The following is a 22,708-nucleotide window of genomic DNA, read 5'->3' as shown; positions in this document are numbered from 1 at the left end:
ATTTTAGTTTCAAGGGAACTGACGCAGTTGAGCAAGTGAAGTAATAAGAGGTATTGATTTTATATACATCAGCTTAGAAAAACTTTCACAACCAAATTGCTCAATTTTTACCCCATCCCAGTCCAGTGTAAAAATATTTCTAAAAGGCAAGAGACCGGTCAAACCAGTTGTGCAGTACTATGCAACCACTTTCAGAGATGTGAAGTGTGAACTATCAAGGAGTTCACAGGTTAATGCTGTGGAAGGACATTGTATATTAAAGTGAACATCAGAATTAAATAGAAGAGTTCCTCAACCACTATATATTTCTAAATATATACACCATTAATGCCACCCTAATAGATTTCATTTTCTAAATAGTGAATGATACATGTTTTCCTGGAAATATAGCAGATCAATCTCTAGGATATTAAAAAAGAGAAAACTTGTGTTGCAAGAGAATGAATCACAGGAATAATTTGCTCTTAGGAAGGCTTATGTTAGAATTCAGGTATCACTTCTTAGATAGTGTTTTGAAAGCAAAAAAGGAAGTTTGTAAGGACAAATGTTCAGAGTTGTTTTCTGTACTTCTTCAACAGTCTCGGAGGAAGGAGTATATGGTTACCACCCACTCAGCTGTAAGTCATGCATTACATTGAAAGCTAGCTGATTCTTCCAGTAGATAAAGCAACATAGTTCAGCTCCTGTAATTTGGTGCTTTTTGATTTATCCAGCTGTCACCAACCATAAATATGAGTGTTTTCCCAAAAAGTACCTGCGATAGTGATGCTTGCAACAAGGAAAGGCCGGGCACTCAGTCATACCATTGTTGTTATTTAGGGGAGGGGGGAGAATAACACACACACACACACACACAGAGAGAGAGAGAGAGAGAGAGAGAGAGAGAGAGAGAGAGAGAGAGAGAATAGAGAGGAAGAAATGCATCCATTTAAATACAAACACTTGTATTGTGCTTTATGAAGCCCCAGAGCCAGTAATTGACCACTGTCATGGACTGGTTGGACACAAAGGAATGGTGGGAGGAACCGGCTGGGGAACAAGGCTCAGAGTTCAGGGAGTGGTGGTGTGAAGACAATGAGTGGTCAGAGGGAGAAGAGGGAGAAGACTGGGAGGTGGAGGTATCAGAAGGTGAAGAGGTAACAGGGCTTGGTGAGCTGGGAGAGTCTGTGGCAGAGAGAAGTCCAGAATCACAGGCAGAAGCTGAAGCAGGAGAGGAGAGAGGCCAAGAGGCAGAGATGAGTCTGGCTGGTAGAGAGTCACAGGTGACGCTTTCCAGCTGCAACCAGCTCCCCCCCCCCAACTCCCAGAACCCAGAGAGGCATGAAAGGGACAAAAGATAGATAGCACCACACAGGTGCAGATTGCTCAGATTGCTTCGGAGAAACCCCAGAGAGAAGGGGACTTAGGCTGCTGTAGGTATCTTCAGTCTTAGCAACTGATCCATGGGGGGGGGGGGAGGATACTGGGAATGATCGTTAGGCCTGACATTTTGCCAATTCTGTGCAGATCCTGTTCTTGCTAATAAAGAGGTGACTCCAAAGTGCATGGTGTGATTTACTGCTGGCTCGCTCCTGTCAACCACCATAAAAAATATATTGATATGTGGTGGTTAATCTGTGTTACTACAGATGGCACTAAACTACAACTCCCATAATCCCTGGCCATTGGTAATGCTGGCAGGGGCTGAAGGAAGTTGTAGTCCAGCAAATATCTGGAGGGCTGCAGGTTAGCCATCCCTTCTACATAGTACTATCAAACTAATGTTTTTGTCAGTCGTTTGAGGAAGAATGTTCATTCTACCTCCATAAGAATATACAAATAGAAACCAGTGCCTTAAACTGTGCCCAGAATGCTCTAAGTAGCCACTACAGTAATACCTCTGGTTACAAACTTAATTCGTTCCGGAGGTCTGTTCTTAACCTGAAACTGTTCTTAACCTGAGGTACCACTTTAGCTAATGGGGCCTCCCGCTGCCACTGCACTGCCGCCACGAGATTTCTGTTCTCATCCTGAGGTAAAGTTCTTAACCCAAGGTAGTACTTCTGGGTTAGCAGAGTCTGTAACCCGAAGTGTTTGTAACCTGAGGTGTTTGTAAGCAGAGGTACCACTATACAGACTTGAAAGCACTGGTGCAAAATTCTCTCAAAGGCCCATCTCCAGCTGGGTTGTACAAATTGCGCACCTGAATTGCAGCAAGTTGTGAAAGCGTCTTAAACCATTTTCAGTCCTTTCAAGCAAGGTAATCATTTTGTTACACAATAACTGCACAGTTGTTATTTATGTTTCAAGGAATGCAGAGGTCCTTTCCCTATCTATTGCAATAAAGACTGTTGTACGGAAAGCAGTTATGCAAATCTGATAGACATCTATTCAGATAGTGGCCATGATGTCATTGGCAAAGAGCAACACACCTCGTTTTTTAAAAAACATGTTTACTTATTTTTCCATTTCTCTCTCAACCAAGCATTTCCCCACTGCAGCACTCAAATCTCAAAGAAGGCCAGACATCAAGATACCACCCATTCTGCTTTCACAACTATATCCTGACATTTTTCAGTTCTTTCCCTCTTTTTTCACATTACTTCTATGGAGGCTCTGGGCTCATCTCTCCAATAGGGTAAGATATTGTGGCCCCAGCCATGGATCAAGGCTCAGTGGTGGAGCTTCATGCTCCGGCACCAGGGGAGGAGACCAGGCAGGGGTGGAGCTTGCGGGTGTGCCGCTTGCGGGGGCGGGGTTCCCAGCATGGCTGGGGGGAAAGCCACAATGGCACCCTGGGGATTGCGCTGCCGTGGGCAGTGCGCTCCCCCCACACTCCTCTTCCTCCTCCAGTGTCAAGGCTTGCACAAAGACAGCACTAAAAACCAGGTAGGAAGTGTCACACAGAAAGCTTCCAACAGAGAAGGCAACGACATGTTCACAAGACTAAGTAGCCACCACTACAAAGCAAGGAACTGATACAGAGGAGAGCCCTGCTAGAAGAACCCATCTAGACTATCATCCTTTTCCCACATGGGCCAACCAAATGCCCATGAGAAATCCGCAAGCGGGATATAAGTGCAACAGCACCCTCCCAACGTATATTCCCCAACAACTGGTAGTCAGGTGTAATGAAAATATTATTTCTTTTCCTCTTGTACTGTGAAACTCAACCTTATACTGATTTATTCTATAAAGATATTCCAGCGCCTTCAAATGCTCTCATGATCCTGATGTTTGATTATTATTATTATTATTTCCATAGCAGTGGAAAAATCTCCTTCAGTAACAGTTTGCTTAAAATTCAATGGCACATGTGCTTGATGGTTATTATTCTTTTATTAGTAGTATTTTGGTATTAGTATTAGTATTATTTATTGAATCGATATACGCCCTATACCTGGAGGTCTCAGGGCAGTTCACAGGACAAAATCAAAATACAAGACCACAAAATAGCTAATCAAAATAAAAACAGCAACCCAATAATTCCCCATATCCACTTTTACAAGAACAGAATACCAGAATACACCAAGTTACAGCAGTGCAGGTACAGACTACATATGAAGATGTATTACAGAAAGCATTATGTCCTATAAAGCTCCAAAGTGCAACAGAAGAACTATGGCTGCTACACCACTTGAGCATAAGTTCCCCTCCATCTGAGAAATACATAACCAGCACTGGGCCCGGGAGAAGGGATGCAGTATGCCACATAAAGCACCAAATGTATGTAAACCATGTTTCTGCAAGATTAGTAGCACTGTATGTTCTGACAGCAGCAGTCATCTGGGGTATGGGCCAAGAGGAACCTAAACAGAGTCCATGACTTGTTTCCCCCTCATGTCCAGCCCACCAGATAATTGGTGCTGTCAGCTACAGATGTTGGAGAATACTGATGAAGGCAGAAAAGGAAGTGGAAATTGCGGCAGTTTGCATGTATCTCCCTGATCAAGAATGGAATTTGTTCACATCACATTAATTAACGGTCTTGTTTTTACACTGCTTTGACATTTCCTTTACATTGGAACAAAAGTTCTATAAGTTCTGTAAATATATCCATAACTAAATAGCAGACAGTGAGATGCATAACATAGTATTTTGTGGGAAGCCTAAGTGCAGCAAAATGGAAGCAGTGCTGATTGTGACAAGTACAGCTTGGAATAGAAATTGCTATTTTCCTCTGCATACATGCCTTTGTAGAGTTAGTATTTCTGCTCTTATAGCTATTAAAACAAAGCAGCACAACAGTCTGGATGCTGAAAGTGACCTAAGGAGTGTTCTGTCTTCCACAACACCCTAAATCCAAAAGCTTGTGGCAAGCACACAGCTTGTCATATAATTGAAACTGACACTTTGAAATTTTATGTGATATTTTTTTTGAAAACTTGAAGTTTAAAAAAAATAATTTAAGTACTTTCATTTGCCTTCATTATTAAGCCCAAAAATATGATTTATAATTAAAGTTGCAATATTTCAATCCTCTTGAATAGTCAAATAAAATAATTAGGGAAGCCAGGCCTGAAGGGGGTATGGATTTTTTAAAATATTAGCTAAAAGGAGCATGGGATTAAAAAAAAGGTTGAGAAATACTGACGTAAATTGTTACTAAGAATATCTATCCAATGTGAGTGTCTGCACTTCTTGTTAAACTTTTGGTACACATTTCCATGAAATCCAGGCCTTCTTAAGCAGAAAAAATATGGGATAGTATACCAAAAATACTTGGTTGATTCTCCAACAAGATCATGAATTACAACCCTTACCCATTAAATGTACATCTCACTGTCAGACCAATGGCAAAAATTCTCTGGCCAAATACTTAAATAACATAGGTGTTAATGTTTTATTAATATTTACAAGATTATAAAAGGCTTCCTAAAATTAGGCCCATGGGATTAACAGAGCGAAAGCAAAACGAATGTCAGTAGGAAAGGCAATATAGCAAATGACCTACGAAAGTTGTGGAATAATACTCTGCTAAATGCAACAATGACAGCAAACGAGCTTTTCGTCCTCCGAAACTGTACAATTAAAGTAAATCTGATATGCTTGAAAACGCAGCCTTTTCTTTAACTCTTCTCCCTCCTTAACTGTTAACACAGAATTAGCTGTTCAGGATACCAGGAAGAGTTACAAGCTGAAATAGCTGAAAGGTCACACAGAGGTAGCTGCGGCTTTACAGTGTGTTATGCAATGATAAACCCATTGCTCTCAAGTTCAGCAAGGATTCCCACAGTGACTGCACATGACACAATAGAAAGGCACTCATCCGAATGGTTATTTAACCAGAACACTTATAAAATCAATTAGAAAAGGAAAATTTTAAAAATCCTAGCTATAACTAAGGCCTAATGTACTGGATCTTAACTGAAAATATGACTGGTTCTTAGCATTACCCATCTTCATTGCCCATTTCAATTCATGATTCACTGACATAGAGTTGTCTGCAGTAGCCAAGGACACTTATTCATCCCATGTGAATTCTAGCTGCCCAACCTGCTTTCAGATTTGCCTTTCTGTACCACCACAGTACAGCATATTTAAACTGAAAAGTTGCATCACAAAAAAAGTTTCCTAAAAATAAGTGCCCCTTCAAAATACAGCACGCCAGCTCCACTGCCCATATCTATTTGTTCATTCCAAACTCCAGAAATATGCTTTATGGCCCTAAAATCCAGTGCTTATCATTAGGCAACAAACTAGCTGCACACTACTGGGTTCTGACCTACTTTTTGGGAAACACTTTTAAAATCTAACATTGAAAAAACCCCTGCACTTATTTGTTGGCTATGCTATTGGTTTCATATTAATCTGAGCATACTGTTCCCCTGCACTGACTCTACTAGGGGTACTACAGTGGTGCCTCGCAAGACGAAATTAATCCGTTCCGCGAGTCTCTTCGTCTTGCGGTTTTTTCGTCTTGCGAAGCAAGCCCATTGACGGATTAGCGGATTAGCGGCCATTAACGGCTTAGCGGCTTTAAGAAAAAGGAAACAAACTCGCAAGAACTCGCAAGACGTTTCGTCTTGCGAAGCAAGCCCATAGGGAAATTCGTCTTGCGGAACGACTCAAAAAACGGAAAACTCTTTCGTCTTGTGCGTTTTTCGTCTTGCGAGGCATTCGTCTTGCGAGGTACCACTGTAGTAGTAAGTTACACCTGATGAATAGTAAACTCATACGTGAATTTCATCAAACCCTTTGTAGTCGCAGAAAGAACCCCCATGCTTAATGTTTATATATGGGCCAAGCAGCAACTCCATCAGTTTTTGGCTAATAAAAGGAATTGAAGAACAGAAAATGTTTTTAGATGTTAGACTCATAGAATCGTAGAGTTGGATGGGACCCCAATCTAGTTCAGTTCCCTTCAAATTAGCTAAAATAGCTAAGCCAAAATAGGAACATGGGAAGCTGACTTGTACTTATCTAGTTCAGTATTGCCTGCATTGACTGACAGTGGCTCTCCAGGATTTCGGAGAGGGTTGTCTCTGAGCCTACCTGGAGATGCCAGGGATTGAAGATGGACCTTGTGCATGCAATGCAGATAGATGCTCTGTCCCTGAGCTATGGGGCCCTTCCCTCTTAGGTCTAGAAGGAGAAAGACCCAACTTCAGGTCCAGCATCATCATACAGAGCAGCTGTCTGATGTAGGGAACAGTGTGACCACAGGAGGCTGAGTAGTGGTGATGAGCCTTCCTTGTACAAGTAGCCTAACACTCCTCGAGGACCTGCTTGGGTGAATAATGCCACAGTGTGAATCTGGCATTCATAAATACAGCTCACCATCACAGCAGCAGTGTTTGCAGTTCGTAGATCATAGAATTGTAGAGTTGGAACGGACCACAGGGGTCATTTACTCCAACCCCATGCGATACAGAAATCTTTTGGCCCGACATGTGGCTCGAACCCACGGCCCTGAGATTACGTGGGGCTGCCCTTGAGATTGACCCAGAAACTACAGCGGGTGCAGAATGCTGTGGCGAGACTCCTTACGGGGTCCTCGCTGCGGGATCACATTCAGCCGGTGCTATACCAGCTGCACTGGCTCCTGGTGGAGTACAGGATCAGGTTTAAGGTGCTGGTTTTAACCTTTAAAGGCCTATATGGCCTAGGAACCTAGTACCTACGGGACCGCCTCTCCTGGTATGTCCCACGGAGGACCTTATAGTCTTCAAACAAAAGCATCTTGGAGGTCCTGGGCCACAGGGAGGTTAAGCTGGCCTCAACCAGAGCCAGGGCTCTTTTGGCTGTGGCCCCGATCTGGTGGAACGCTCTGTCACAAGAAACAAGGACCCTGCGGGACTTGACATCTTTCCGCAGGGCCTGCAAGACAGAGCTGTTCCACCAGGCCTTTGGCCAAGGCATAGTCTGACCCCCTCCTTCTGTAATCCTCATAGCACTCTAGCCCAATGGTTGCCATTAATTTGATTCTGAATTGGTTGTTAGCTGCTCTGAGCCCAGCTTCGGCTGGGGAGGGTGGGATATAAATAAAAATTTATTATTATTATTAAGAGCCTCATGCTCTACTGACTGAGCTACTGAGATTATGGGGACTATGTTGCCATCTACATTGTGACAGTCTGGTTTACATGTTACTTTATCCACAAATGAAGCTCAAGGGAGACCTGAACTGCTAGTCTGTAGAAGAAAACATCTACAGCAGTAATGTTCCACTGCAACCCACATAACATATGTATCACAGGACAAATAACAATATTGCAACAGTACAGCAAATATGCAAGTTTAACAGTTTAATACATTCCAAATACTTTCAACACACACAGCACATGGCACATGCCGGACAGAGCGCCTTAAGAATCTGGAGACTAGCATGGGCAAGGCTTTAAAGGTGAATTTAAAACAGAAAGGAAGACAGACATGGAATGGCTCCCCCCCCCCCCGCAGTTTTAGCTAGGAATGCTTCATTAAAACATTTTGGTTTCTTTCAAGACTGCAAAGAAAAGGAATTATAATCGTCATGAACACACACTGGGCAAACTGCTAGCTGTATACAAAAGAACTATTCTGTGAATGTGCTTAGAAAAACCAGCAATATGGGTGTTTTTGTATACTGAAAGGTAGAGAGTCCTCCAAACTACAGTAGGCACCAAAGGGGGGGGGGAGAATGATGTTTTCTGTTAATCTAGGTTTCATATCAGATACATTTCAAAGCGCCAATGGAATGTTAATGCTTGGAAACAGCATCCGATACAATGGCAGATACAGATCAAATGGATGGGTAGGAGGAAGGTTTCTCAGAAAGATATTTCCTCTGCTCTCTTTCATTGGCATCCATATTTTGCGGCCTTTGCATCTCTGCATATCTAATAGTGCTCTATTTATTCTTCTTTTGTAAAAGCAAATATTTGTCAGATAACTTACTCATTAAAGACTAAATCAGGAGCAAAATAGAGGAACTGGCTATTTGTATGCCTGTATGATCTCCAGCTCAAGGCAAATGACGATAGACACATCCAAGAATATTGGATTAGAGTAATTTGGTCCTCAAGAGGCAAGCTTCGAAAACCTGAAGAACAGAACAACAAATCAAAAACAGCATTTATAGATCATTGAGCTACTTTACCACCATCATAAGTATGGAAAACAAAACACCATTGTGCAGGCAGTTTATCCACATCCATTTTTAACAATGAAATATGCTACGTTTTGAAAACGGAGCAGTGATTTTTAATTTTTAGAGAGAGGTGTTGAGGTTCAGGCTTGCTAGGAAACCACGCCCTCCAGGGTCCAAACTGCATCTGACTTTATCTCCACCCTTAAATCCAAGGAAGTATGTGGGGTGTGTGTCTTTTGCCCTGCTATGGATCCAATCTGGATTGGGCCCTCTGAACCTGCAATTTCAACTGCCAAGCGCATGAGTGAGGAGGGCAGAGCCCTCTACCCTAACACACTATGGTCCCAATCCATATGGCCCTTCTTCCCCACTGGCTAGTTTTCAAAACAAACCATCTTTAATGGCAAAACTACATGGCTAACATCATGTGTAATTGAAATACTTTGTACCCTAATCCCAAGGAAATGGAGGGAAATCCAGTCAGTATATGTAAGGGACAATTTACATCCTTACTGTTATTTCACATTTTTCACGGTTAAGCCTCTCTCGTTTGAAATAATTCCAGGTCAGAGTCCTCACAAGCCCATTAAAAAAAATGAAACAATATATATCTGGGGGAGAAGGCCTAAAAATGGCTGTTGGGTTTCTGTCCAACTTGGAGCAGTTGGATGCTATGCTTTCATGTGTTCTAAACAAATATTAATTTTATTTAGGCAATAGCTTATGCAAAACACATGCATGCATTGTTGGGAGAGGAAATTTAAATTTCCATTCACTGACACAAGCAGTGTCTCACACACAAAGGACTATTGCTTCCTCAGAGGAAGCTATTAATTAAATGTTGATACAGGGAAAGTATTCTTACCAAGTTCTTTTGGGCAAGGCATGCCTGAAAGCCACGAGGCCCTTATTAAAGGGATATGCTAGAGGAGCCCCCTTACCTGGAAGTATCTTTGCCCACTTTACCACCTGAATCATCTGCTTGCCAGCAAGACGGTTTAAAGTGGAGAGAAGGTGTTCTGCCGTATCTGGCTTGGAGCCGTCATACCCAGCATATACAATTTCAGGTTCAATGTTCTCAAGGACCATAGCAGGTGAGGGAGTAAGTGCCGGTGAAACTGCAGATAAGTGAGGAACAAGTGCTGTGTTTACAGAAGGTTCTTTTGCTGGAGCGATATACGTCGTTCCTTCTTCTGGACTTTGGGGTGGCGGCTGCTGCTGCTGCTGCTGCGGTTCATCATGGATCCCTTTTAATTTGCCCAACTTCTTTGACTTACGAGCTGTGGGGGAGGGGGGAATACGGGAAGAATGTTAGCAAAATGTTATCAGCTTTCTTCAATAAAAAAATAGTATGAATGACACCTAAGGGTCACAACGACTTAATACAGTAAGAACCAGAAAGATCAGTTAGTATTTTTTTAAATGAACCTAGAACAGTAGGATACTAGGTCGGATACTAGGATGCAACAACTGATTGGCCTGCAGCTGCACCCCAATCAGGTGCCAGGAGGGAAACATAATCAACCAATCAGACGGTACTCATTGTGTAAATAATGTATATAAAGCCTGAGGTGTGGGGGAAAATTCAATCACTGTTCCTATGAGCTGAAATAAAGAGCATGAAATTACTACTCGACTCTGAGAATATTTCAACGGGAATGTCTTGAAGAACTGTCTGTTTTTCAAATGCACAACTACTGCTTTGATAGGAGACATTAGTCCTGTTCAGGCCACCCAATTCATGCTTGCCCAGGCCACACTAGCTAGTCCTCTCCTGATGCTGGGTGCTCCAATTAGGATTTTTCCCATGTGTCTGCATGTGCTCCATGACTGTCTGCAGAGACAAAACCTTTACCCTGCTTAATGTGCACATTTGTACATGTGAAGGCTTCTATTGAACCCGGAACCCAGATTTCAAAGAAGACTCCAGCTTGCATGAGAGTTCTAAGTGTATACAGCTGTATTTGTGAAGTTTCTTCTTTCTGAATACGTTTGTGCAGATGCCATGGAGCAGGGAGATTCAGAGCAAGACAAATCGAGGGTTAGGCTAATCAGCATGGCCCCACGGATTGATTCAACTTGTGAGTCAGGTTGCCTGAATAGGGTTATTGAGGGACTTTATTATGGGTATACAAAGAACTCTAGATTCCACCCCCCTTAAAAAAATAACATGAAAGTAGAATTCTGAAAAGGAAACAGTACTAATGCAGTGCAGATGCCAAATTCAGGACTCATCATATGGCTTCTCTTCCAGAAAGGAAGTGCTGGTATCCAACAGAAATTGTTGTGTCTGCAGGGCTTCCATTGTGCTAAAATTGCCAACCTTATATCTCCATTTACCTTGACTGAGATTTTACTGGAAGAAAGGCAGCAAAAAACTGATAATGTCGCTCTGTGTATATTATGCCTCTTTTTAAAATTAGGCTTGCATCTGTCAGTGAACCAGACTGGATTATTCATTTCTGCAGAATCATTTTGGATGCAGTCAATATGATGACGTGGAAACTTGGAAGGGAAAGTGAAGGCTGCATTAGTGAAGTTAAGAAATAGCAAGGACAAGAACTTTGGAGTTGGGCATCGAGAAGAATGACTTCTGGAGATGCTGCAGAGAAACAAGAAGCAAAATGTGCACAATGTGACAAAAAAGGTAGTGTGGGGAAAACACACACATTAGAATGTAGACCAAAATACCATGAAGGTCAGATGAATGTTTATTGACTTGACACTAGAAGAATGTTTGGACTAAAGGAAGATCACTGGGTCACAAGGCTATGTTTCTGCCCTATCCTATTGGTTTTCTCATGAAAGGGTCTCAAAACAGAGAAGTGCAGACATTAGCCACAACCTAATGAATAGAGAGGAAGGTGCCCACTGATCTTATAAGGCTTCACCACACACAGTGTTCTAAACAATTTGAAGGGACAGATCTCTGAAATGCCTAGAGATGAATGAGAACCATCAAAAATGCTACAACAAACAAGAATAGTTAATGTATCCAAATGCTTATCAAACAAGGTCATAGCAGAGGAGATTGGTGAGCTATCTTATGGAGAGAATCTTACTCCTTGAGACAATGAGCTTTGCATATGATGAGAATGGCACTTTGAGAAGGATCTGTTAGCATGATCTGAACGCATGGAAGGAAGACCAAAGTAATACACACTGAGCAGAACATCTAGTCCCAATGATGGGCTTCTTCAGAAATAGAGACTATAGGCTCATTCAGGGCAGATGTTGGCTCCCACATTACTTTCCCCAGTCAACATCTTAAAAGGTGCTTGTTAAGAAGTAGCTGCAAGGAGATGTTTGGCTATGCAAGTCTCAGTTTCTTAGCTTTAAGATGCACAGTTAGGGAGGTCTGACTCTCAACCCATTCCTAAATTTATCAGGAAGGAAATATATAAGGAAGTAATGGGTAAGAAAATGAGAGTTTATCTATTTAGGATAATTTCACATTCTTTTTTAGAGATTACTCAGGGTGGGATGTAATCAACAAAAGAAAAATAAGTGTGGAAAGAGATCAACCAACATAGACACGTACTCCCACTCAGAAAGATCCTACACTGCTTACTCAGATGTGTTGAAACCAGAACTCCAGCAAACCACATGAGAAAGAAGAGATCCATAAATGCAGATTACCTACTTATATTGTGCCCTTATGTGCCCTTGCTAGCAAAACCTCATGCGTCCACCCACCCACCCATACATACATTTTTGATTCTGTTGTTCTGCCTTTCACAGACAGAATATTTATATTTATATTTATATTTATATTTATATTTATATTTATATTTATATTTATATTTATATTTATATTTATATTTATATTTATATTTATATTTATATTTATATTTATATTTATAAATAAATTTAGAAATGGCTTCCCTGCCATTTACAATAAAAATATCAGAATGTATAGAAGAACTAAATATATACACAGCAGTGTAAAATCAAGTCTTAAAATATCAATTTCAATGTACAAAATGGCTGAGTTACAAATCAGGGAAGAATATTCAAAATAAAGGTTTTCAGATGCCACCCAGAAGCAAGAATGCTAGCTGCTTGTCTAGTTTCAATAGGAATCTGATTTCAGAGAGCTGGAGCTGCAGCACTAAAAGACTATTTTTGTTTGTTTGTTGCCAGCTACCCCTCTTAACAAGGCCCCATCAGAAGAATACTATTGCCAGGAGGGGTAGATGATGGAAGGTGGTTCCTCAGGTGGCCTGGCCCAAAGCTGTGCAGGGCCTTAAATGCTAGGAGCAAAACCCTGAACAATGGCATTACCTGCAGCTTCCAGACTATTTCCAAGGGAAGCCTCACATGCTACAGTAATCCAATACTGACGTTACCAATGCCTGGACCAAGTCACAGCTATCTTACCAAAACCAGTCATAGCTATCTTAGCAATCAAAGCTGATAAAAGGCACTCTTGGCCACTGAGACAACCTATGCATCAAGCAACAGAGATAGATCTAGAAGCACCTCAAACTGTGTACCTGTTCCTTCAGAGATAGTGCATCCTGTCCAGAGCAGGTAACTGACCTATTGATTGGGCATAGGAACCACTATTCCCCCACACCCCATCCCGAAGCTACTATTTCCAGACTTTCCTGAAAAGAGGTATTGTCTGTTAAAGCACCCTGGAAATTGCAGCTCTATGAAGGAAACAGGGCCTAAGAAACCTCAGCCCCCTTAAAAACTATTTAAAGAGTTTGATACTGCTTTAAATGCATAATGCTGATGGGACCTCAATAAACGGCATCCATTAGGGTACCCAAGGTTGATTCAGGTCTGAACTCAGAGTCAAATGGGTCTACACAAACAGCCTTGTACATTGCAAGCTGAGATGCCCGGTGGATAATGTATATTACACCAAGGAATTGGAACACATTGCAAGAACTAATTGGAAGACATTGTGGTGGTTTGTGTGACAGAAACTGCCCGACCAAATTCTGATTGACACTATAGACACCAAATCAAAGAATTTATCCAATTATTCAGGACATACATGTGACAAGATAAGTGGGCTTCCATATCCTGAATGGAACAATTTAAGTCTCGAGTGTCCTAAATAGGATGGGTTGAGGATGACCGGGCCATGCTTAGCCCAAAAAGCCAAAAACACAGTTGGGGAACAACTGCAGGACTGGATGTCAAACAATAACTTAGAGGAAACAATATATCAAGATAACACCTTATAATAAATCACCAGCTCAACTGCTGTTAGCAACTTGGATTTACTTGCAGCTTTCTCTTCTAAGAGTAGTCAGGTGCTGCTTAATTTATGAAAACCGACAAGCTCATGGCCATAGGTGGTCTGGCTCTAGGCTACAGAGCCTCTTAGATTACATTATAGGCCAGAGTAAACACACCTTAAATGACAATATGGAAGATAAGTAGGTAAATTAGAGGTCATTGTTTTATGAGGAGATATCTTACTGATTCCAACATGAAATCCTGTGATGTTCTTCCTATCCAGAAAACCTTACACAGGTTCCCTATACTTTAGCAATATAAATCTCACATTAAAAGAACAAACAATTGAGCAAAATTCTACAAAAACATAGAATACCCTGCTGATCTTATCTGAAGTCAATCAAATATTTTCTTTTGAAAATAGTGCTCAAATGAAATCTGATGCAATTTGCACTAAAGTTCACATAACACACCCTTTAAGTACATACCAGGCTACAGGTCTTTTTCTTCTCCTCCTCACTGATCCCAGCTTATTCCATGGAAACTAAACATTATCTTAAGTTTAGATAATAGCACACAAATTTCTTGCTAAATCTAGAAAAGTTATCATACTCTAACCATACTGACCAAAATAGTGAATCAGTTAGATTGATTCACCAGATTCACAGTTCATTTGAGCTAATTAAAAAAATTAAATGCTGGATGTAGACTAAGTTATTTTCTGGATTACTTTAGGAACAAGATACACTTCATAAATAAAATTTAGAAATGAGCTATTTATGTGAGCAATTGAAATATTTTGTTCTTTAAAACCATATTCCAGGTTTAGCAAACATTCTAACATTAAAGAACCATCTTTCTGCATCATCCTTCATCCCTCCTTAATTTCTCTGGCACTATCCTGTAGCTAAAGTAAGCACCTTCATCGCACCCTCCTGCTAACTTTGTTGAAACAACTTAATCTCTACTAGAATTAAGACTGGCCGATCCTCCTTTCCAGCTCCCCCCCCCCCCGGCTGCTTCCACACCCAACTGTTCCCTCTGGCTGAACTTTGCTACTCCCAAGAGCCAGTCCCTGCTCTTCATCTGAATTTCACCCTCCCCTCCCAATTCCTGCCTGGAGTCTTTAGTTTCCTTCCTTCCTGTGCAACTGAAGGGCAATTTCTGTAAGTCTCTCTCTCTCTCCCCCCCCTTCTACCCTCGACCGTCATTCTTCTTTTAGCCAGCTACAGCTCACCACCACTGGAATACTTATAGCATAAATATGTTTTGTTGCAAATGCAGGTTAATGATGATGCTGCTGATGATTTTACATGTCATTTGCTTCTAAAATTCAAGGACAGAGGGCATTCTGCCCGTGAAATGCTGTTTCCAAACTGATTACATCATCTTAAGCCTCCATTCACTACAGTTTCTGCAGTGGAGTCAAAACAAAGATTTGCTGGCTCAGAAGTCGCCCCCCCCCCCCCTTTCACAGACACATTGTAAAGGGAGAAAACTCTTCATATTGGGTGAGCTTTGATCTTTGCAAGGGGCAAGAGGAAAGAAGTACACAACTGCAATGCTGTGGTAGCACAAGGACCTGCGCCTTTGTTCCCTTGCTGTGCTGCAAGGTTGCAGTGCAACACAAAAAGAGATGTTGCTTAGGCGATTTGGGGACATGCTTCCTTCCGCTTGAGGTCCTTACAAGTGAGGTGATTTATGAAATCAGTTGTAATTAGAAAGATATTAGAATATGTTGGACATATGTTGGACGACAGCTGTCCTTTTACTTCCCCCTGCTCAGAGATACACAGAAGGCAGGTAAAAACGACTGAGTGGCTAAACACCCACAAAAATAACAAAGGTACGCAGAACACCTTTTCTACCGAACAACCCCCTTCACCTCACACACGAAAATATTTTGGTGATACTTTGGCCCAGCTCAACTTGAAACCTTACATTTATGAGAGGCCTGGCTAGAAATGGACTTTTGTATCTTCATAGCACAGGTATGAAATTATACTGCTAAAAGAGATGACTCAATTTAATAATGAATATAGGGCACATAGAATCCACCAGTACTTCCTCTCAGAGGACGGATAGAAAGGTTCACCTTCAGAGACAGAGTCTTGACATCTGATACCCCCTTTCTGAGGCTGTGGGAATACCTGAAGCTGGTTCATCTCTGACTCAGAGATGTCAGAAAGGGAAAAGAGAAGGATTTCCATAGGCACGTTGAGGGTGTGTGGGAAGAGGCTGGAGAGCAAAGATCCCACAGTCCTTTCCTTCTGACATACCCAACAACAGGAAAACCAACTACACCACACATGCAGTTTGCTTCTCTCCCATTGGTATCAATGAGAGACAAAACTGCTTTTAAAATAACAAAAAGAAAAAGAACTGGAAGGGGAAATTGGGAGGGGCACACCCACCATCATCACTACCATCTTCCAACCTGCCAGCAGAAGCCCAGCAAAAGCCTAGGAAGATGCAGTCTGTCTGCCTTTGGTTCTTGCTCTCCCCACCCTCTTGGATCACTCTGCCCATTTTTAATATATAAAAAGGCTGGAAATTAGCAGGAAATCTGGCAGATAACACATAGCTTGAACTTTCTTTCAGTTAATTCTATTTTGATAATCTTTTGGAACGTTCCCACAGCACCACCAAAAAAACGTGCACAACTCCTGATGCTTTAATCTTCTTAGCTGTGTGAAACTCCACTAAAATTACTGTCATCATCTAACACCCACCTTCCTTATTCTGAGCTATAAAATACATATTTCAAAAAAAGGAAAAAACCTAGAATGACAATAGGGTTTTAGTAGCTTTTGTATAATACTTCTTTCTTAGTTGAGTAATTCAGGATAAAACTTCTGAGACCATCCAGCTGATACCAGTTTAAGAATAGACATGTTTAAAACATGTTTTCTCAGGGAGTATCTAGTAATGATATATGCTTACCTCCCAAATTCATTCCAGCTTGAAGACATTTCTGTAATCGGCAAGCTGGGCAGTTTTTTCTTCGAATCTTATCAATTATACAGTCATTCCGTCCAGCACATAAATAATTGTGTTGCCCTGCATTAACAAAAAAAGAAAAAGAAAAAAGTTATATTCTACTGCATTCAATTGTATAAAGACTTGAAAGAAGGGATTTCTCCCTTGTTTGCAATCTACTATTACATCTTTTTAAACACAAACCCTCCAGAACACCTGATGCAGCACACCACATTAAATCATAAAACAGTTTTTAAAAGAAAAGAGCCCTACAGCACAATACCCAAGAGAGCAGAACAGAATTCATAAATGAAGAGCATAAAATCAGGAAAGTTACTTCTTTAGTAAAAACTTCCAAAGAGGTAGCAAAAACAACAGAGGCCTTTGTAGCACCATAAAGGCTAATACACATTATATATGTAGTCTAGAGTTCCAGCTTTCACGGACTAGAATTCACTTTATCAAATGCAAAAAAGCATTATTCCGAGTGAACAGGTTTATAAACACAAGGATACAGAGGTCAAACTGTACAAAATGGGGTCAAAATGGCAAAAGACATGTGAAAAGCGTGGCTAGTGAGAGTTCAATTAAAGCTTAAATCAGGGGTGGTGAACTGCTGGCTTGCAGGCTTGATCTAGTCTAGAAAGCCTTCCCTGGTGGCCTGGCAGTCCCTGATCTAATTTTCTGGTGGCGGCACTACCACTGAGGAGGAAAATACAGAGCGCCAGCAGCAGAGGTGGTGCATTATTTTATCCTCATCCTGGTGCTGGGTCAGGCAGAGAGGTTTCAGTTTCTCTGCTTAGTCCAGTGCCACACTGGAGTACAGACTGTGCCCTCATTCATCAGATGAGTGATCTGATGAGCAAAAAGGGAGTGCTGATCCATGAGTGTGAGCGTGTGTCTGTCTGTTTGTTCCCTGCGTGTTTTATGTGCCCTCTTCAGCTGATCTAAATGGATCAGCTGAAGACTAGGGGAGTGTCCCTGTGTGTGTTGTGCATGCGTGTGAGAAGAGTCACATCCATGCTGACCAAAGCCTTTCGGAGTTTTACCAAGGGTGATCATGGCCCTCTGGCTTAAATGCATGCAAAATAAGCACAGTAATCATTCACTACAGAAGAAATTGAGGCTAATGGAATCACCCTAATATTCTCAGAAAATAAATAAATACCTGTGTTGTTGCTAATCAAGTCCCACCCGCAAAAGGTAAAAGCCCAGTTTACAAAATTCAGCCATATTGCATGCCCTGGGTTGGAACTCAACATGTGGTATGCTCCTGCTAGAGGAATGCAGGTATGAGTTTCTGATTGTTTCTTCCCTGAAGGAAAACACTGTAGGGTTTGGAGATCCTCCACCATAACAGTATGGGAAGTGATGCAGAAGCAGGTGATGCAGAGGCATCAGCAATACACCCCCACCCTCAAGCAGCAGTCTGTGCTGGATCCTTAGTCACTTGCACAAAGGTGCCCATCCATTGGTGCAAGGGACACATGGCGTACAACCCTCTGAATGTACTATGCTTACCAAGGAAAGAAGTTACCAAAGGAGTTACTGGGGAAAAGCAGGAGAGGCCTGTTGTGTTTATATTTGATTTGGGGGCTTCCCCTAAGCACCTGGTTGGCCACTGCGACAATAGGATACTGAACTGGAAAGGGCTTTTGGTCTGATCCAGCTTGAATGTTCTTATGTTCACATCAGCCAAAGAGGATCCTTTCTTTGCACCAGAACCACAAAGCTGGTCAGGTGCATTATTCAAAGTTTACGGACCAGGTTTTCTCAGATGAACAATTAAGAACTCTGCTCTTGCTTAAAAGAAACAGTCAGGTTTGGTCTGTACAGTGGTACCTCGGGTTACAGATGCTTCAGGTTACATACACTTCAGGTTACAGACTCCGCTAACCCAGAAATATTACTTTGGGTTAAGAACTTTGCTTCAGGATGAGAACAGAAATCATGCTCCAGCGGCACGGCGGCAGCAGGAGGCCCCATTAGCTAAAGTGGTGCTTCAGGTTAAGAACAGTTTCAGGTTAAGAATGGACCTCCAGAACGAATTAAGTACTTAACCCGAGGTACCACTGTACTGCGTTTTTCCCCACACCTGTATGTTTTAGGGGGCAACTTTCAAAAGACTGAATTTAGCTGAACTGTTAAAATGTAACATCCCCTCTACCCATGCACTTTTTAGGTTATGTTCATTTTAAAGACACAAAGTAATCAAATCTAACCTTCCAACAGGCCCATGAGAAACTTTGAAACAAGGCTGTTGGGAAGTAGCCTTTCATGTTGCAATAAATCAACAATGAGGCATAGCAGCCTAATTTCCCTGCCTTCCCATCCCTTGCAGCAAAATCCACATCACCCTTGAGTGGACCAAGAAAATGACAACCACAACACAGGCAGTTGCACAACAGCCAATAATCAGGATAAAAATCCACTGCTCCTTATGCTGAATGGATTGCTTTTCGTATGTATTACTATATGGCTTGACAAAATGGCTACAGAATGTAGTTTTCAGAGCTAGGATAATGTTTCTGCATATTGTGCTAATTAAGTAATTTGGACTTTGGGAATATATTACCTAGGTCCTAGGATATCCCTAGAATGGGTGTTGTAGAAAGGGGGTTTTATTCTGATGATACCAATGTAGTGAAATGATGCCATGCATACCTGTGTGATTTTCCATTTGGGCTTTAAGAAAACTCAGCTCCACAGATTGTTCTTCCTAACTTACAGAGGGATGGAACCAAGGCCACATTCTTTCTTCACATTCATAAGCTTGCTTCATGCTCATAAATAAACATTATTAACAGCCCCTTGGCTACATTAACTTCACATACTTATTTTGGGTCTCGTTTCACTTCTGAAACTGGCTGTTTTAATTATTTGCCCAGTGGAATGGAATGAAAATATGCTGTGGAAAATCAATGAGGAAAAGGCGACTGGGGGCAGGGAGGACACATCTCTTGGAAATCTAGCTCTCAAACAGGCCTTTCTCTGTAGTGGAGGGATCTGCCCCTCTCTGCCTTAGCTCAGTGAAGCAGTCTTTACTGCTGCAGAACAAAAATCATATAATTCAGCAGCAGCCTTTCCTTTCAACTCACCCAGCTGCATGTGAAATACAACTTTTCCTGGCAGCTTTCAAGTCAATACCTCACTTACTTAAATCAGTGCTGTTGCATGCCGCAATCTCCTAAGTGGTGAAACATGACTGCTAAATAATATTTCACTTTAACAGTATTAGGTACAATGCAAGCCCATCCTCAGCAAGTGATATGTTTTAAAACACAGCAAGATAGGCACACAGGCATCATGCCATTTCTCTCTTTCAATATTAATACTCATCATTTTTAAAACAAAGCACAACTGACAACATCTGTTGTTTCAAGCTTTAAAAAAAAACCTCACTGTATTTTACTGGGGGGGGGGGAGTCCACAAACTTTTTCATTTTGTGAGATTTTTAAAACTGAGCTATATGTTTCGATTTTAAAATGTTCTCTCTTATACAGTGAACAGATTTTTTTTCAAAGCAGTTGCCAACTGCCCAGCAACAGCAGCCTATGTTTGCACTCACTATTTTAGGCTACATCACATGTCAATTACATAACCTTGTTTTACTGCTCTTGAACTGGTTGGAACAACCCGGGAAACAGATTAGGGCAGTCCCTCGAAATTCTACAATGCAAATTCAACTACATGCCCAAATTCCTACCACTTAATAAAATATTACACCTATGTTCAGTTTCTCTCCATAACTGGTTACTTATTATTAGAGCAAACTAAAGCTTGTGATAATTAACTTCCCCAATTCTGTTTAAACCAGTGCATTCTGACTATGCAGTAGCAACAGTAAACTAATAAATAATGGCCTGCATTGCTCAGGTGTATGTACAGTAATTTAATTAATTGTAATTTACAAAAAGTAGATCAAGGGTGTGCCAGAAGCTTGCAAAGTTGTTGTTTTTAAGGGGAGGGGGAGGGGTTGGGAATTACTGAGTTGCAGCACACAGATTTAAAGGAATCAGAGCCTGCACAGCTGTGTCATGAACAAATGTAAATTTCCAGAGGTCTGTTCAAGAAAAAAAGAGAGGAAAGAATGTTTTAAAATCAAGAAAAAAATAGCAAGATGATGTGATCAAACGCACACAACACACACACTCACAAATATCTCTCTGTGTGTATACATGCATGCACACACAAACCGATTTTCATACTCCCATAATTTAAAGTCTGTCTCCATACAATGTATCTTCATAATCAACATTCTCCCTGCACACTGATCATTTTCACTGTGCTAGCATAGGACTCAGTACACTGAGCACTGAACTCTCAGGTCACAGGTAGTCTAATTCAAGGTTAACCCATTTATTCTTTTCCCAGCTTTGTCACACCACCTTCCATATTCTCTGCTACATTTCTCTGCTATTGGATTAACCTCTCTTGGAATTATCAGCCATTTGCTTTCCACTCCTGTCCTGAGAAGCCATCCTTTTCTGGTGAGATGCTTAGTCTCCTGTTCCAAAGATGTCTTAAGACTGCTGATTTACCTTCAGGGGGCCCTGATCCTGCCTGGGATGCATGTGCCTCTGCCACCCAGCTCCAGAGTGACAGATTATCATCGTGACCACGGCATTCCTAAACAAAAGCCCACTTGGTATTGTAGAAGGAAATCACATCCATAATCATTAGTTATTTTTATAAACAAAGGGGAGCGTCAGCAACAATATGGCCATAACCAGAAACAACTTCATGTTGCTAAACAAGCTAAAGAGATAATTAAATCAAGAGGCCTGAGGACCCTAGAGAAAATACATGACACAGTGTACCTGAGGATTATTTCATTGCATATTTTAACCACCAACATTAATGATTAAAGGTTTTAATGTTTTAATGGGATTGTTTTATGGTGTATTTTATAATGTGTAATTTTTAAAAATATTTTGTAAATCACTTAAAAGACTATTTTGGCATTAAGCGGTAAATTAATTTACCAACCAACAACTAAACCTATTTTGAGTCATCAAGGCACAAGGTTCACATCATCTGAGTAAACACGCCAGGCTCCAAAAACCTGAACCCTCACACAGTGCCTCATGCACCTATGCTCACAAGTTAATTCCAGAGTGTGTATACGTATGCAACTTTAATATACTTCCCCCCTGCATTAAAACCATGTGATAATATTCCCCCCATTCAGTTCAATCAACTACTTTGTCATTCCTTTTAAGGTTATTTTCTTTCTAAAATGGTTGAGCACAATTTACCTAGGGCTTGCACAAGTTTCTGGTGGATTATACCATTTATTTCATCTTTCTTTGCTGACCTAGATTGCTTCTACTACTTATTTTATCTTCAGTGTTCTTTCTCCTTTTTTTATCCATTATCTCTGCTTCTCTCTTATTCTAACTTTCGCTTTAGTCTGAATATCTCTGCTGTTTCCTCCTTCCATATCGTGGCTTCTATTATTTTGCTGACTAAATGGAACTATTCTCAAGTAAGTGGACTGGGAACTGCAGCCAAAGTATCTTTATCAACGATGGAGAGATCAGTTGTTCATTACAGTACTTTAATTCCCCGTTTCATAATTTTTTCTACTCTTCACCTTTCTGTTGAAGCACATGTTAAAATAACACAATTAAAGGGAGAAAAGCAAATGTTTAAGCAAGGCACAAAAGGAATATGGCTCATTTTCCCAAGTAAATTAGATATTTCATAATAATTAGTATGCACATTGACTTCACATCTTCAGTCTTCCAACTCTCTATACCATCTAGAGTTTCCACTTTCATTTTCAGAAACAATCTTCTCCCCAAGATACTATTTCTGCAAATATTCTTTTATAAAAGCGGCATTGTCTAATATTACTACAAAGTGGTTTAACGTGATATTATCTGGCTTCTTTTCTAATTGCATCCCAAGAGCGGTTCAAAAGTGTACACTCGCAACGTTGGTGTAGCATCTCTACAAAGAGTATTAAGATAGAACTA

At 41.0% G+C, this 22,708-nt stretch overlaps 1 protein-coding gene across 11 annotated transcripts in view; it reads right to left on the bottom strand.

Moving 5' to 3' along the window:
* The window catches only part of NR3C2 (nuclear receptor subfamily 3 group C member 2), a 139,644-nt gene that overhangs the window by 16,529 nt on the left and 100,407 nt on the right, over positions 1-22,708 (bottom strand). For all 11 annotated transcript variants that reach the window (XM_081208341.1, XM_081208344.1, XM_081208342.1 and 8 more), the window contains 3 exons: positions 16,691-16,807; positions 9,493-9,831; positions 8,359-8,503 (listed from right to left, as the gene is read on the bottom strand). In XM_081208341.1, coding sequence (XP_081064467.1) covers positions 8,359-8,503; positions 9,493-9,831; positions 16,691-16,807 — 601 coding nt within the window. The remainder of the gene's footprint in view (positions 1-8,358; positions 8,504-9,492; positions 9,832-16,690; positions 16,808-22,708) is intronic.

The sequence above is a fragment of the Podarcis bocagei genome, assembly GCF_964188305.1.
Source record: "Podarcis bocagei genome assembly, chromosome: 9".
Classification (NCBI taxonomy): domain Eukaryota; kingdom Metazoa; phylum Chordata; class Lepidosauria; order Squamata; family Lacertidae; genus Podarcis; species Podarcis bocagei.
The sequence above is the reverse complement of the archived record's forward strand: the minus strand, read 5'-3'. Positions and strand labels throughout refer to the sequence as shown.